This window comes from Mustela putorius, unplaced genomic scaffold (genome assembly GCF_011764305.1).
Source record: "Mustela putorius furo isolate JIRA1106 unplaced genomic scaffold, ASM1176430v1.1 tig00000281_pilon_pilon_pilon, whole genome shotgun sequence".
Lineage (NCBI taxonomy): Eukaryota > Metazoa > Chordata > Mammalia > Carnivora > Mustelidae > Mustela > Mustela putorius.
This window is the reverse complement of record NW_025421343.1, coordinates 27,498,808-27,516,210: the sequence shown is the minus strand read 5'-3', so window position 1 is coordinate 27,516,210 and position 17,403 is coordinate 27,498,808. Positions and strand designations below refer to the sequence as shown.

The 17,403-nt window shown below is 36.2% G+C and overlaps 1 protein-coding gene across 3 annotated transcripts in view; it reads left to right on the top strand.

The window, feature by feature from the left end:
- Window positions 1-17,403, top strand: part of STRN (striatin) — a 113,823-nt gene that overhangs the window by 69,612 nt on the left and 26,808 nt on the right. Inside the window, exons 9-13 of one of the 3 annotated variants that reach the window (XM_045079252.1) lie at window positions 1,319-1,405; window positions 1,874-2,017; window positions 7,131-7,264; window positions 14,813-14,988; window positions 16,881-16,928. In XM_045079252.1, the coding sequence (XP_044935187.1) occupies window positions 1,319-1,405; window positions 1,874-2,017; window positions 7,131-7,264; window positions 14,813-14,988; window positions 16,881-16,928 (589 nt within the window). Of the gene's footprint in view, window positions 1-1,318; window positions 1,406-1,873; window positions 2,018-7,127; window positions 7,265-14,812; window positions 14,989-16,880; window positions 16,929-17,403 lie in introns of all 3 variants that reach the window. The other 2 variants (XM_004765442.3, XM_004765443.3) reach the window with 2 other exon arrangements.

The following is a 17,403-nucleotide window of genomic DNA, read 5'->3' as shown; positions in this document are numbered from 1 at the left end:
CCTGAAAACCATCTAAAACACCTTTTTTAGGAGAGGAAGGCTAAATAAACTACCTCCTTGTGTTTCCACTCTCATTGACAATATGAACACGGGTCTCCCTTTTATGGCAGAAAGAATTGCTTCCTTTGGGATAGTAACGTAGTATTAAGATTAAGTAAAGTAAGATTAAAATCCCGTTTAGTGAAACATGTATTTAGAAGTTAGAAAAAGTAGTGTAGTCCTTACCAATAAACATTTAAATCTTTATTTAAAATATCTTAGGTGTTTCAAGTGTTTAACTTGAATGGGTAAAAAGTCAGTGACTATTTTTGATGTTATCATTATACCAACTATTACATGACTGAGAGGTGATCTTATTTGATGCCTCCTCAATACAAATTAAATCATAATGAGAAAGATTAATATTAAAACATAAGAGCATTTTGTACCTTTTCTCCAAATGTATGGATAAAAATTTTAATCTTAAACAGTAAGGTTTTATAGTTAGTGACTTTTCAGAACCGGGGCAAAACGAGTTATACTGGAATTTTAATGCAAATATTGTAAATGAGAAAGGAGAATATTTTAATTTTCAGATTGACTTAATGTTGATATTTCTTCAAGTCCTTATGCTGCAGTAATGAATGTCTTCAAATGTAAAACATCTCTGACTGGAAGGGTATCTAGGTCTTATGTAGATTCCACCTACTATTGTATTGATTATTCAGTTCTTGTCAAATATCAAGGCATTGCTGTAGTTGGAATTTAGCACTTAAGATCTAAAATGGCACCATTTGACTGGACCAATATTCCTACTAATGGAAGCTATTGTATTTCTTGACTAGGGATTATGACCACTTTGCAGACATATAGCACATAGTTTTGTTGTATGAGGGAGAAAAATGACTGCAGGGAGAGAAATTTTAATATGTTTCATTGAGGATAGAAGGACTGGAGAGTGAGACTGAGCACATTTTGTTTATCACTGTCAGTTCATATTGCCTTAATAAAATGGTGATCTGGGAACAAGTGAAGACGTAATAAAAACAGAGCTGGAGCAAAGCTCTGACTTGATATATGAAACATGGATTTATAAACCACCATAAATATATTTTTAATTGAATTAAAAATTACTCATTGAAAAAGTTTGAGTCCTTTTGATATGATCTAGTAGCAATATTTCCAGTCAAATTGTGTACGCCAATCATATTGTCTTGAAATATATTTCTAGGTATTAGTTAAAATTGCTTAAAAGTAGTTGTATTCTTTGCTGGTATAGGAAAAAAACCATAATGGACTATGGGTAAGATTTTCCCATTCTTAATTAAACTTGTAACAGGAAAAACTACCGAAGATCTGTTTCAGCCTCTATCCTATATAAAACAGTCAAAACAGGGATGTGGGAGAATGAAGAACCAAAGCTCAGGTAAGTAATCAGTAGGGCACGAGACTTCACCTCGGGTACCGTAGTTTCAGGATGTAACGCAATGAATGCAACTTAACATAAACAGACAAAAGGGATGTTATTGTTTAATTCAATACACAGTAGCTTCACAATCCATGGTATCTGTCTGCAATTCGAGTAATATACAAGGATTATAGAGTAGTAGTATTTTTAATGGTCCAAATTGGACATGAAGATTATTTTTCATGCAAATAGCAATACCATTCCATTAGCTTAATTTTTTAAAATAGATGTAAAACATAATTCTTCTCAAGAAATAAACTTTTAAAATAATTTGAAAACTTGGAAAAATAATTATTTTTTAGTATTTTTAGTAGGGCAGTTTTAAAGGTGAATGTAGGTAGATGTGAATAAGGTTTATGGCACCATTTTGATGCAGTTGAATAATTCTCTTCTTTTCTGTTCTCTTCCTCCCTGTTTTTGGGCCAGGGCCCAATAGGTCAAAACTACAAGATATGCTTGCTAATTTGAGAGATGTTGATGAACTTCCCTCATTGCAGCCATCTGTGGGTTCACCTTCCAGACCCACCAGCTCCAGGCTTCCTGAACATGAAATAAATAGGGCGGATGAAGGTAAGTACGTAAGACCTCCCCGGGTGTCTTGATGGCTCAGTCAGTTAAGTTCGACTCTTGATTTTAGCGTAGGTTATGATCTCAGGGTTGTGAGATTGAGTCCCATCCGTGGTAGGCTCCACACCCAACATGAATTCTCTTGGGAGTCTTGGGATTCTCTCTCTCTCCCTCTCCCTTGGCCCCCCTTCTCTCTCTCCTCTCGGGGTGGGGGGGGGGGAAGGACACTCTGGAGCACAAAAACTATGGGGGTTTTATATATATATATATCTCTCTAAGTTCAGTTATTTGGAAGGACTCTCTAAGAAAAGAATTTTATTTTACAGATGTTTGATCTACATAGTATCCCCAAATGTAGGCTTTCTTACATTTGAGGGGGTTTGATTCCAACTTCAATCTTTCAGACTTGAGAAAGGGTGCATAAATTTAAAGACCAACTCTAAATTCTAGTTTAGAACATCCCAAGGCTCCACAGAAGCCATGTATTTTGTATACACAGGCTGTTTTATTTATCCTATTGCCACAGTGAGAAAATTAACATAAATAGGTAGTAAATGTTTACTTCATACTTTTACTTTTTACTTTACTTTGTATTTTTTGTACTTATATACAAAACCATAAATAGGTAGTAAATGTTTACTTCGAGACTCATATAAATATTTTTAGATGTTTTATTTAAGCAATTTGTCACTGATAAATGAAAAAGGGAAAAAAGACACCAGAAGTCTAGTTGCATGTTCTGTTTTTACTTGGTACCCTTTTAGTCCTTGTCCAAATGCATATATATATATTTTTTTACAAAGTCCCCAAGTAGAATTATTCCATTTTGTTTTATTCACTTAACATAAAGCCACAAAAATAACTTCCATAATTATAACTTCAAGATTACATATTATATTTTAGACTTGATACTTAACTGTTTCCCTGTTGAAAATTTAGGTTCCTGGTTTTTTATAGCACCATCTTATGGTATATAAATACTGTTCTTTCTATACCATCTTATGGTATATAAATACTGTTCTTTCTGTCTTTTAGATATAAGTTCTGATTTATGTGTTTATAAATGTATTAAATGCCTGTAGGTAGAAATTGATTTTAATATATATATTTACAGTAACTGAAAATCCAGTATGACATGAAAGTAATATTAATAATTAATAGATATTTTTCTGAATTTATTTTTAAAAATTACCTTGAATTTTTTTAAAAAGATTTTATTTATTTATTTGACAGACAGAGGTCACAAGTAGACAGAGGCAGGCAGAGAGAGAGGAGGAAACAGGCTCCCCGCTGAGCAGAGAGTCGGATGCGGGGCTCGATCCCAGGACCCTGGGATCATGACCTGAGCCAAAGGCAGAGGCTTTAACTCATTGAACCACCCAGGTGCCCCTATCTTGAATATTTTTAATACTGCAATTACTTGCAGTAAATACTCCTTTTCAGATTTTTATTGATTGAACAAAACAGCCCAGGAAAAAGCCACAGAAAAATCTTAAGTGTTTTTCTTTCTTGGTTTTTAAAATTCAGTTACATTTTAAAGAGACATAAACTGATAGAAATTTGATGGACAAATTTATGGTTGGAATACTTTTTAAATAAAATTTTTGAACATAACATGGTTAGTTATTTGTTAGAGTTAATTATAGTATACTTGGAATTTATTATTCATACATTAAATAATGAAGATGTGTATATTACACCTTTATAGTCTAAATGTACAGTTTCTTTGATGTAGACATGTCTTTTGAATGAAAGATGTGAAGTCATGGACCTCATTGGGTATGTTTGTTATTCACTAGGGAATACATACAATGAACACTATTGATATGAGAATTTTAATCAGTTTCAATTATTCCAAGATCAGGTCTAGATGAGGAGAAAAGTTAGTTCTAATTTTATTCTGATTAACTCCTAAAGAGCTTTATTAGAGATTTCATCTTACAGAATTCTAATAATAGAGGTGGGCTAAGGACTATATACTAAATGCCAAATATACAAAAGCATTACATAAGCCACAGAAAGTGCCCTTGACAGAAAAAAATATATAAGAACCTTAAAGCTGAAGGGTTGAATATCTGGCTTACTGTCTGTAACATTGGTCCTTCTAAGCTTTCCTCCTCAGTTAAGGTTTTCAGCAGTAGAAAATGTAAGAAATACATTGTGTCTTTAATTGTCTGTGACTGATGCTTCTTGGTCTCCAGTTTAGTTTCAGAAAACAGGTCCATAACCTATGTATGCTATAAATGTTTATTGCTTTATTTTTGCTTTAATAATTCAGAAGATAGTGCCATACTTAAGAGATGCAGTTCAATAAGTTGATTAAAGCTGATTAGAGCTAGTAATGTTTAGTTACCAGAGAGAAATGGGATGTACAGTGTGAAGTTCTAAGGCATCTTAGAGAGCACTCAGGTGAGTTCTGCTCACTCTTTTGCTCTCTCTTGGCCCTTCGGTCGGCTGGCTAGGCCGATGGTGTTTGGTAGATGGAGTGGCTGCCTTCCTTTGTTTTCAGGTTTTACTGGGTCATTTTTAGAGCATTATTTAAATTAGCCCAAACAATGTGTATGCTTAAGTCCCATGAATCTTAGTCTTGTTTTTTTAAGAATTATTTTTATTTCACACCTGAACAGTTGTCTGGAAATAGTAGAGATGAAAGCAAACAAAACACCTGGCTAAAGACCCAGCCTCATAGTCTTATGTGAATCTTTCTGTTGAAATTTGGCACGAAAATTGCCATTCTAGCTTAAACAGTCCCCACTCTTCAGTAGTAAATGTTAGAGTTGTTCAAACCCCTCAGAATACATGTAGTATGTTTGGGTAAAACCCATTTTTATTTTATTATTGCTGTTTTATTGTATGGTTGTTTTAAAATGTCATTTATAGACTCCTTTGTTCTTAAAAGGATTTCATTTTATTTTAAAGATTTTATTTATTTACTTGACAGAGAGAGAATAGGCAGAGAGGCAGGCAGAGAAAGAGGGGAAAGCAGGCTCCCTGCTGAGCAGAGAGCCTGGTGCGGGGTTTGATCCTAGGACCCTGAGGTCATGACATGAGCAGAAGGCAGAGGCTTAATCCACTGAGCCACCCAGGTGTCCCATCTTAAAGGATTTTAAAGAGAGGGTGTGCCTCTACTGTTTTTAAAGCACATAACTAAAAATAAACAAATAAAACATAACTATTCTTTTATTTCAGTGAATACTTATGATTAAATCTAAACTTACATAATTGAATTAAAAGCTGTAAAAAAGCTGTAAAAAGCACCTTTAAGTCCAGTTTTTTTGCATTAATTAACTCGGTTCTTTTTCTTGCCTTTTTTTTTTTTTTTTTTTTTAAAGGGGGAGAGTGAGGGAACAAGTGGGGAGAGAGGAAGGGGGAAAGGGAAAATCTCCAATAGGCTCCACTGCCAGCGTGGAGCCCAATATGGGGCTCGATCTCATGACCCTGAGATCGTGACCTGAGCCGAAATCAAGAGTCAGAGGACACTTAGCTGATTGAGCCACTCAGGCACCCCTTGACTCGATTCTTTTAAGAAAAAGTTAATTTACCATTTTTTAACAGCCTAAGTTTGAAATAATAAATTCATGTAATCAACTTAAAATGTTTGTCGTTGGGAAAACAACCATCTCTAGAAAACTACTCAAAGACCATCTCTGACAGTTTGCTAGAATAATTTGCATTTATAAAAATCAACAATTTACTATTAACCAAATTAAATAAAATTCCTATTTTAATTTGGCATTTTGCTTTTAACTGGTTCTTCTGTGATAGTGATTGAAGGAATTGGATTGCTATGTTCAGTGTTATAAAGATGATTGAAGGAATTGGATTGGCATGTTCAGTGTTATAAAGATGTTTTCACTTATCACAAAGAATCTGTCCTCTTGAAGCACAGTTAGCAGCTAATGAAAATGTTCAAATGGACACTTTATTAAAAAAATTTCTTTGAAAAGAAATCCACTTACAATGAAAAAAGTTTTCTTCGAAGTAAACATTTTAAAGTGAAATACAACATACCTGCAGAAAACTGCTGAAGTCATAAGGGAAACAGGTCAGTGAATCATCACGAAGTGAACCCAGCCAAGTTACTTCTGCCTAGGTCAACAAGCAGAACATTATCAGGGCCCTGGAAGTCCTGTTTGTGCTTCAGATCACTAAATCACTGCACCTTCCCTTGTCTCCAGACATAATCCCGACTTCTAACACCGACATTGATTTGACCTCATAGAGGCACATTTTGCAGTTACCATTTTCATTTGAAATTATCTGTATTCTTCTAGGTTATAGAATTAAACAGTTTTATTTTGAATGAGACCAGCCGTGTTCAAATCACTTGTTATATATATTTAATAATCGATAGAATAACTTGAGTAATAAACAAAAAATATCAAATGAGGAAAGCCTGCCTTTTCTTTTTTTTGGTTGTATTTTTTTGTGAAAAAGAAAGGACAGTGGTCTATTGGGTTTGTTTCATGTTGTACTTTTCTAATTAGATGATACCTTTAGTTATGGTTAAGATAAAGAAAAAGCAGCCAGTTCTGGGGCACCTGGGTGACTCAGTTGGTTAAGCATCCTACTCTTGCTTTTGGCTCAGGTTGTATTCTCAAGGTTCTGAGATCAAGCCCCTCTTTGGGCTCCTCACTCAGCAGGGAAGTATGTTTCTCCCTCTGACCCTCCCCCTGCTTAAGCATGTATGTGCTCTCTCTCTCTCAAATAAATAAATAGAATATTTCAAAAACAAAAAAGAACAGCTAGTTCTTAAGAGCTTTCTGCTAATTGAATTTTATTGTGTTTAAAAGCATTTAAAAATAAATGTAGGTAGGGGTGCCTGGGTGGCTCAGTGGGTTAAGCCTCTGCCTTCAGCTCATGTCATGATCTCAGGGTCCTGGGATCGAGCCCTGCATCGAGCCCCGAATCTCTGCTCAGCAGGGAGCCTGTTTCCCCCTCTCTGTCTCTACCTGCCTCTCTGCCTACTTGTGATCTCTGTCTGTCAAATAAATAAATAAATAAATAAATAGAATCTTTATAAAGAAAATAAAATAAGTGTAGACATGTCTGTGGGAGTCTAATTGTTTACACTTCAGAAGTTTTTTAATATTTCTTTTGTTTCCACCTTCAGTAGAAGCATTGACCTTTCCTCCTTCTTCTGGGAAATCCTTCATCATGGGAGCAGATGAAGCCCTTGAAAGTGAACTGGGACTTGGAGAATTGGCGGGTCTTACAGTGGCCAATGAAGCAGATTCACTAACTTATGATGTGAGTCGTGGTTTTATTTTTGTTCTTTTCTCATTTCTTAAAATAAAAAGTTAACTTTTTAGAAGAAGTGATAAAACCTCTTTACAAACATAGAATTTGGTTCCATTTTAATTGCAAACTTCAAAATTAGGAGTATGTTATATAAATGATATTTTTCACATTTTCTTAGAGATAAAAATTACGGGCTTTGCCTAAATCCATAAGTCATTATCGCTTGTTTATTGGTTTTAGATATGGAAAAAAATTCCCTTTCTGTTACTAAGTTTGGGTTTAGTGTTTTAGGATACTAGTGATCAGTTAAATTCATGCTTGCCCAATGGCAACATTTATGTTTATTTGCTACATTACCAGTGGATATCCTGCCCACAGATTATTTAAGCTATTGTTAGGCAGGGATGTCCGTAAGGTGCTTTTCAGATGTTAAGGCACACTCATCAGTGATTTGGACCAAAACTGAAATCTTGATACCTTTACTTATGTATCCCTTTATTTAATCCCCAACACAGTTATTTTATAAATACATTTATAATTGTTCATGACAATAAATTGTCAGAAAAACAGTTGCTTATTTTATTAAGTATTTACAATCTGTCTTCATTAAAATCCTCTCAACTTTGATACCTCGTTATCTTTGTTGGAGAACACAGTAGAGCTCCTGACACATGGGGGATGGAGGGTGGATGCTTAAGCAGACCATGGATATGAGAAGGGAGTACTCCAAAGAGCAACCTCACCACTCATTCCTCTTCCTGAAAATCAAAAGTTCTCACTCTCCTTGCTGAGTCTATTAGTAAGTCTTTTGGGTTCTCCCTCCAAAAACAGCGGAAGTCCATAGCTTTTTTTTTTTTTTAAACACCTCCCATCCAACTCCCCTTTCTTCTTCACCTGGAACTACTACAATAACCCAATTTAAATGGTCTCTTTGCTCCCCATTCTCCATGTGATCTAGGTTTTTATAAAAATATATTTCTATTTTTCTATTTTTCTATCCTTATGTTTTACATCTGTGTACATAAGAACACCCATTTAGGGGCACCTGGGTGGCTCAGTGGGTTAAAGCCTCTGCCTTCGGCTCAGGTCATGATCCCAGGATTCCTCTCTCTCTCTGCCTGCCTCTCTGCCTACTTATGATCTCTGTCTGTCCAATAAATAAATAAAAATCTTAAAAAAAAAAACCCACAACACCCATTTAGTTGACTTTTGTTTTTTCATCTAATCTTGGACAGCCTTTTTTTTTTTTTTTTTAAAGATTTTATTTATTTATTTGACAGAGAGAGATCACAAGTAAACGGAGAGGCAGGCAGAGAGGGAGAGAGATAGAGGGAAGCAGGCTCCCTGCTTGCAGGACCCTGAGATCATGACCTGAGCCAAAGGCAGCAGCTTAACCCACTGAGCCACCCAGGCGCCCTTTGACAGCCTTTTTAATTGGAACATTGAATCCATTTCTTTTTAAAGTAATTACTGATATATTTGGATTTAAGTCTGCTATATATTTGTGCTACTTATTCTGTGTTCCTTTTTCTCCTATTTTTGCTTACATTGGGATTATTTTTTATTATTTACCCCCACCCCATTACTTGGAGATGATGCAGTCTTTCATTACCCTTTTTATTGTTACCCTAAAGATTACCAGACACATCCTTATCAAAATTTTAATGGAAAGACCTTCAGGTCATTTCTAACTTGTAATCTCCTACCCTTGGGGCACCTAGTTGGCTCAGTTGGTTAAGTGTCTGCCTTCAGCTCACATCATGATCCTGGGGTCTGGGATTGGAGACTCACATCAGGGTCCCTGCTCACCGGGGAGGTTGCTTCTTCCTCTCCCTCTGCCTGCCGATCCCCTGCTTGTGTGTACTCTCTCTCTCTGTCAAATACATAAATAAAATCTTAAAAAAAAAAAAAAGACACATATGTCAAAGACTATTATACTAAATATGTAAAGAACTCTTAAAACTCAATCATAAGAAAACTCAATGATAAGAAAAAATGAATCACTTTAACAGACACCTCACCAAAAAAGAGATATAGATAACAAATAAGTGTTTGAAAAGATACTCCACATCCAGTGTCATCACGACAATACAAAGTAAAACAACAGTGAAATACTGATTAGAATGGCTAAAATCTGGAACACCGGAAACACCGTATGTTAGAACATGGAGCAACAGGGACTTCATTCACTCCTAATGAGAATGCAAAATGGTACAGCCACTTTGGAAGATAATCTGTTGGTTTCTTATGAAACATACTCTTACTGTAAAGTCCAGTAGTCACACACCTTAGTGTTTACCAGAAGGAGTTGAAAAGATATGTCCACACAAAAACCTGCACACAGATGTTTATAGCAGCCTTATTCATCATTGCCAAAACTTGGAAGCAACCAAGATGTACTTCACTGAGTGAATGGATAAACAAGCTGTGGTGTATCCAGACAATGGAATATTATTCAGTGGTTAAAAAAACCTGTAAAGCCTGAAAAAGCATGGAGGAAACAAGTGCATATAACTAAGTGAAAGATGCCAATTTATCCAAACACATAAAATATACAACACTCAGAGCAAACCATAATGTAAATTACAGATTTGGGGAGTTAATGATGTGTAATGTAGTTTCATCAGTTATAACAAATGTACTACTGGTGAGTGACATTGATAATGGGAGAGGTTATGCATGTATAGGGATAGGTAGTATATAGGATATTTCTGTACCTTCTACTCAGTTTCACTGTGAACTAAAACAGCTCAAAAAAAAAAACCCCTAAACCAACTCCTACTCTACATATATGTCATTCTTTTTATGTATTTTCTCTGGACATTTATCTCCTACAAGGTAGTATTTTGTACACTCAGTATTCAGTTAGGATTATCCACTTTACATTATTCATTTTGCTTTATCCTGTCTCCCCCTGCACATCTGACTGTCCATCCAGGATCACTTTCCTTTTACTCTAAGAACAGTTAATATTTCTCTTTGGTGAAAGTCGCTGGTGCCCAGTTCCCTCAGTTTCTGGTTTTATTAAATTATCTGTATTTCACCATAAACTGAGTGGTTTAACTTCTACTTCTGGTATCAAAGTCCATTTGGCAACGGTTGTTTTGTTTCCTTTTTAAGCACTCTAAATATATAATTTCATTTTCTTCCTTTGTGGTTTTCTGCTAAAGTTAACTGTCTATTACTGGTCATTCAGTGGTAGTCTGATTTTTTTTTTTTTTCTCTCTGAGTGTTACTCTCCCTATGTCTTGAATGTCAGCCAAGGTTTAGATTTCTTTTTTAACCTTTTTGAAGTTCTTAGACCTTCTTGGCTTACTACGTTTTTATTGGTTTTGTGTAAAATTCTCAGCCATTTATCTTCAAATATTGCTGTTGCACTTCTTTCTTTTCCTTCTGGAACTCTAATTGTATTGTTAGATCTTTCTGTGTTCTCTGTCTCCTACTCCCTCTCCTGTATTTTCCATCTTTTTTTCTCCATACTTCAGTCTGGGTGTTTTTATATTTTTTTAAATTTTTAAATTTTTACTTATTTTTTTTTTTAAAGATTTTATTTATTTATTTGACAGAGATCACAGTAGGCAGAGAGAGTGGAAAGGAAGCAGGCTCCCCACTGAGCAGAGAGCCCGATGCGGGGCTTGATCCCAGGACCTTGGGATCATGACCTGAGCTGAAGGCAGAGGCTTTAACCCACTGAGCCACCCAGGCGCCCCCAGTCTAGGTGTTTTTATGACCCATCTCCTGATTTGCTAATTCTCACTTCAGTTATATATAATGTTATTAAATCTATCTATTTAGATCTTATGTGGTTTGCATCTGGAGTTCTTTTTTTGATTATTTATAGATTTCTTCCAGAATTTACAATGTTGTCTTTTATCTTTCTTGAACACAGTAAGCATGATTATGTATTTGTTTGTCTTCATTTATGCTGTATTATCCTGCATAGGCATGGTTATTTTTTATTATGTCCAAATAACTATACCAAAAAGTTGTCTGTAGAAATAACTTCAGGCCTAGAGTGATACCTTCCCTCAGGGAGTTACTTTAATTTGCTTCTCTCAGATGGCTGGAGCCACTAGAAATCTGGATCACCTCACTCCATTCTCAATTTTTCAGATAATCTAAAGCTGATCTACAGTCTCTGTAAGGGCTTGTATTTTTCTAGTTAACTCTTCTATCTAGAATGTGGCCCAGGGGCACCTGAGTGGCTCAGTCAGATGGGTGTTTACCTTCGGGTCGGGTCATAATCCCAGGGTCCTGGGATCCAGTCCCACATTGGGCTCCCTGCCCAACTGGGAGCCTGCTTCTCCCTCTGCTGCTCCCTCTGCTTATACTCTCTGTGTCAAAAAAATACATACATGTGTGTATGTGTATGTATCTATGTATGCGTGTGTATGTGTGTATATATGTATATATGTGTGTGTGTGTGTATACCTTTTTAAAAATGGGGGGGGACACCTGGGTGGCTCAGTTGGTTAAGCGTCTGCCTTCTGCTCAGGTCAGGATCCCAGGGTCCTGGGATCAAGCCTCGCATCAGGCTCCCTGCTCGGCGGGAGGCCTGATTCTCCATCTCTCTCTGTATCTCTGTCAAATAAATAAATAAATCTTAAAAAAAAAAAAAAAGTATGCAGCCCTTTGAACTCAAAACCTAAAGCAAGGAGGTGCACCAAGCCCTACTTTCTTGGCAGGTGCTGGTTTGTATGTCTTTGCCCTGCACAGCTCTCCGAAGCACAGCCTGACCTCTCAGCCATCCCTTCTGGAATCAGTAAACACACTCTGAGAAAAACAAGTCCAAATATCAGACTTTTTATTCTGTCTTCCCCTGGATTCTGGTCTGCTTTTTCTTTACTGTTTTGCTGGTTTCTCATTTAAAAACTTTTAGCCCTGCTTTTTTATTCATCCTCAAGTACAGACTTGATCCTAATGATCTAGCCCATCATAGCTAGATCAGAAGCTCCCATTTGATACTTTCGTTCTCTTATTAACCCCACAAAGATTTAGTCCACTATGTTATGGACCAGTCATGTCTCTAGAGAAATGTCATTCTCTCTTTTCTGTTTTTTTTTTTTAAGTATCTTTGAGTTGTTTTAAAAAAATAAAAAAAGACAGTGTTATACCTGCATTTTTGAAAGTAGTCTCTAGTTCTTTTTTTTTTTTTTTAAGATTTTATTTATTTATTTTAGAAAAAAGGAGAGAGCACAAGTGGAGTAAAGGGCAGAGAGGGAGGCACACTCCCTGCTGAGCCGGGAGCCTGATGCAGGACTTGATTCCATGACTCTGGGATCATGACCTCAAGCCAAAGGCAGACACTTAACCAACTGAGCCACCTAGGCACCCTGAAAGTAATCTCTAGTTCTAATAAATATACTAGTAATCTATTGCTATGTGACAAATTGTACAATGTACTTAACAAACTGCACAATTAAAACAACGTTTGTTGTATCATAGTTTCTGGGAGTCAGCAATCTGAAACAGCTTAGCTGGGTGGTTCTGGTCTCTCATGTAGTTGTAGTCAAGGTGTAGGCAAGAATTGCATTCCTAAGTGAAGACTTGATTTGGGGAAGATATGTTCCAAGCTCACTCATGGGGTTGTTGGAAGGCCTTGGTTCCTTCCTGGCCATTGGTTGGAGACTAGTTCCACACCACATGGGCCTCTCTGTGGGTTCCTCATCAGGGCAGCTGGCTTGTCCCAGTGTGAGTGCCCTTGAAAATAGAGTGAGTAAGAACACCCAAGATGCAAGGTTTTTGCTGTGTGTTACTGGTCACACAGAGCAACCCTGTGATGTACAAGGGGATTCACAAAGTGTAAATATGAGGTGGTAGGGCTGATTGGGAACCATCTTAGTTCCTGTCTACCACATTAAGATGTTCAGAAGGAATTGAATTGTTCTTACATACAAAAATCTTTTGGCTTGTTAATAAGAGCAGACAAGAGTTAACTCAGTTAACTTCAGTGCCCCCCTGCCTCCCCCACAAGGATAACCAGCCACAATTCTTATAGTAGTTCCTTGTATCCTGTGTGTTTTCTTCTTACTGATCCAATTTGACATGCTCTATCCAGATTTTCTGCAAATTTTTAAACTTCTGGGTCCTAAGTTAAAGTTTATATTAAGAGTATAGCCTTTGGGGCGCCTGGGTGGCTCAGTGGGTTAAAGCCTCTGCCTTCGGCTCAGGTCATGATCCCAGGACCCTGGGATCGAGCCCCACATCAGGCTTTCTGCTCAGCAGGGAGCCTGCTTCCTCCTCTCTCTGTCTGCCTCTCTGCCTACTTGTGATCTCTGTCTGTCAAATAAATAAATAAAATCTTTAAAAAAAAAAAAAAAGTATAGCCTCTGAGGGCACCTGGGTGGTTCAGTGGATTAAAGCCTCTGCCTTTGGCTCAGGTCATGATCCCAGGGTCCTGGGATCAATTTCGGGTAGGGCTCTCTGCTCAGCAGGGAGCCTGCCTGCCCACCCCCCCACCCCCGCCCCACCTGCCCCTCTACCTACTTGTGATCGCTGTCTGTCAAATAAATTAAAAAAAAAAAAAAAAAAAGAGTATAGCCTCTGAAGCCAGACTGCTTGGGTTTGAATCTTGACTCCTCTGCTTACTAGGGGGCAAGTCACTTAACTTCTCTTTTCCTTACATGTCTAGTCTGTAAAGTGGGGATAATGTTAATTCCTTCATAGAGTTGTTGTGACAATTGAGTTAATGCCTGTTAAGTTTTTGAAAAATGTACAAAGTAATGAATAATGCTTATAATAGCAGCTATTGTTACTATCATTGCTGGTTTTTGTCATTGTAAGTATGGTAATATTTCTCCAGTGTGTTAATAGTATTTGCCCCACTCTTACTTAAACCTAGCATGATTATTAGTTGTGGAGTGTGAAGAGTTCATAGGTGGTGCTAATGTGAGGTTAAACATGAACCCCTTTGGCTTTCCCATTAGTTGGAAATGGAAAAAAAAAAAAGCCTGGAATATAGTTGGAATGAGGGAAAAAAACCACATTTTTTAGTTGTTGGGATGGAGTTTCTGTAGAACAAAGCAACATGATGTGTTTTATAAGAGGAATCGATTATCTTTTCCAATGTTAACATTTTATGTTTCCAGTTTATAAACCTTGTTGATAATTTGATAAAGAATATTTAGCTTTTTATAGAAAGTATTGAAAAATCTTAGAAATATGATCATATTCTATAATGTTAACAGGTTTAAAGGTAACTTTAGTTATTAGCTCTTACCCCAAATTAGTTTCTATACTATAATTTAGATTGAAATTACTGGTTTGTTTGTTTTTTTAGTCATCTTAGTGAAGATCTATTTTATGTTATTTTAATATTCTTTCATTGAATTGTTACCTGCTTTCTTGTTACAGCATTCATATTTCTTCAAAGAAAACCACAGTTGATGTATTGTTAATTTTGCCTGTTAATTTGATTGTTTACATTTAGAAATTATATTGTTTTGAAAGTTGAAAATGTGATGATTTAATGACAAATCAGCAAGAATTATGTGGAAATATATTTATTTTCCTGTCTGCACTAAATGTATGGATATCTTTCTTTTGTTTCTTTAATAGATAGCAAACAATAAAGATGCATTGAGGAAGACATGGAACCCTAAGTTTACATTACGAAGTCACTTTGATGGCATTCGAGCCCTTGCTTTCCACCCCATTGAGCCTGTTTTGATAACAGCATCAGAGGATCACACATTAAAAATGTGGAATTTGCAGAAAACAGCCCCAGCCAAAAAGTGAGAATATTCTACTTTAACTGTATCTGAGTATTTTAATTATCAGTTTTTCAGCAGAAAAATACTTAAATTATTTGTTATTAAATCTCTCAATTTATCAAGTGTCCCCTCTAGTTCTTTCTTCTTTACCATGTCACATAATTAGAATTTTTCCCTTCATACTCACAATCTGATACTAGGTTGGAAAACTGACCCTGAAAGAGAAATGGTATTATCTGATAGTTTCCCAGAGTTTCTGAATGCTTTTCTACAATCCCTACAGTGTTTTAAATGGTTGTCATATTTGTGGAGTCTCTTATCTATAACAAACGTTTCTCCTGTTGTTGTAAAGAGGTGTAGGCATGTTTAAAATAATCAAACCCCACCCCAACTCTGTCCTCTTGTTTATTAGGTTTTAGACTTATGATGTAGAATGGAGGGAGGGCAGGCTGATTGAGAGGGGTGAGGGACCTCTCTTTGATTTTGTCTTTTGGCCTTGACCCTTTAGTACTTTCCATACCTACTAGAATGTGTAGACAGAAGGGCACTGTTGTCACTCTCACTTAACTGCTGGTTCTTACCTTGGCCCCTTGGTTCCTCTGTAAGCATGAACAGATATGAGTTGGTATAAACTCTTTTATCAGTCACCATGCTAATCTTAGCCCCACTTGGTGAGGTACTTATTGAAGGTCCCTCTCCTTGTGTCCTTGAATCAGGTGGCTCAGAACCCAGCATGTGCCAGCAAGGGCCCTTCTCTAGTGTCAAGCACTTCGGTTATTGGAAAGGTAGAAATGAACAGGAACTGGAGGACATTAAATAAGTTTTTACTACTGTTAGAGGATATCTGTTGCCAAGTTTAAAAGAGATCAGTGACTCCTGCTGTGAGTCATACATGGACTAGATAAAATACTTGACTTACCAGTCTGCATCAGATAGCTCAACCAGATCTTGCTAAAACCAAGAGACTCATCCTATGGCTCAGGTATCTTCAGCAGAGAAAAATTATTTCTTCATTATAAATTGTGCCTTTTGGTCTTCTAGTTCTCTAGTCACAATGGGCATCTCATTAGATCAGAGAATGTGATGTCTTATATAGTTTTGACTAAAACTTAGAGAAATATTGAAACAAGTATCTTGCTGGTGATAGCTTAGTAGTAAAACCTTCACATGTAATTACATGGCCTTTTTACCTGTGAACTTAACAAATTGGAAATGCTTGAGGAGAGAAATCATATGCCTATAGAAAAACTGTAATACAGTATAAGAAATGGCAAGTAATTGACTTTAAATCGAGTTTAAATATTAGGCAGTGTAGACTATATATACATTCAGCATTCTGAATAATGAATAAACTGATGATTTGGGCAATTTTTGCAAGTATCAAGGACAGACATTATTAGCCTTGGTGGAAATGCAAAGAAATTTCAGTACCATTTAGTGAAATCCTGTTACATGCATGGTTCTGTCCTAGGTTGTTTTACTTGTAGAATTTCATTTAATCCTGTATTTGGTGTTACCCCAGTTTTTTCTGTTTTGTTTTAAATAGAGAGGAATCAGAAGTTCCAAAAGAATAAATAATTTGCCTGGAATTAGCCAGTTAATTGAATCCAGAAATGTACCACCTCAAAGCCCATGATGTTCTCTGAGTGTGGCTCTCTCAAGTAGTCAAATAGACTATGACAGTGCTAAGAGCACATAAGCAGGTATTATTACTAAACAAAGATTTTGTTTCTTGAGGCCACAAAAATATGTGATTGGTATCGGGCAAGTTTTCTTAAGTGTCCTAGGTTGAGAATTGTATATTACCACAGTGTTGGCATTTCGGAAGGCAATTTTGTGGCATATATTCATTGATACTGTTTATTACATTGAAACTGAAATGTGGAGTGGTAAAAATCGTCTCTCTGATTTAGGAGTACTTCTCTTGATGTGGAGCCTATCTATACATTCAGGGCTCATAAGTAAGTATGTGCTTTTTCTCTGTTTTAAGTCAGCATCAGCATCACTGTACATCAGCCTGATTAGAGTATTTTATTTTCTTTCACTTACGTATTTGTGTTATATAGTTTTTGTATTTAGTAGCGGTTTTGGGGAGGGGTTTGGATTTTGTTTTTTGGTAAATGTAAAAAAGATAGTACAGTGTTAAAGACAATTTTATCACTACTAGAGATCCTCGCTGAGATTAAATTTTATTTGGATAATGTTTAAATGTTATATATCTTGTGCTTAAAATAAGTTGATGCGGTAAGGTTTAAATATTAAAAATCGGGGCTTTCTTTTCCCTTAAATATAATCTAGATAAAAATATGAAGAATTTTTAAATTATCACATATGCATGCTTTTCATATTTCCAGGTAAGCTTAAGAAATATACTAATTCATTTGATTTAGCACAGAGATTGGCATATATTTTATATAAAGGGTCAGATAGTAAATA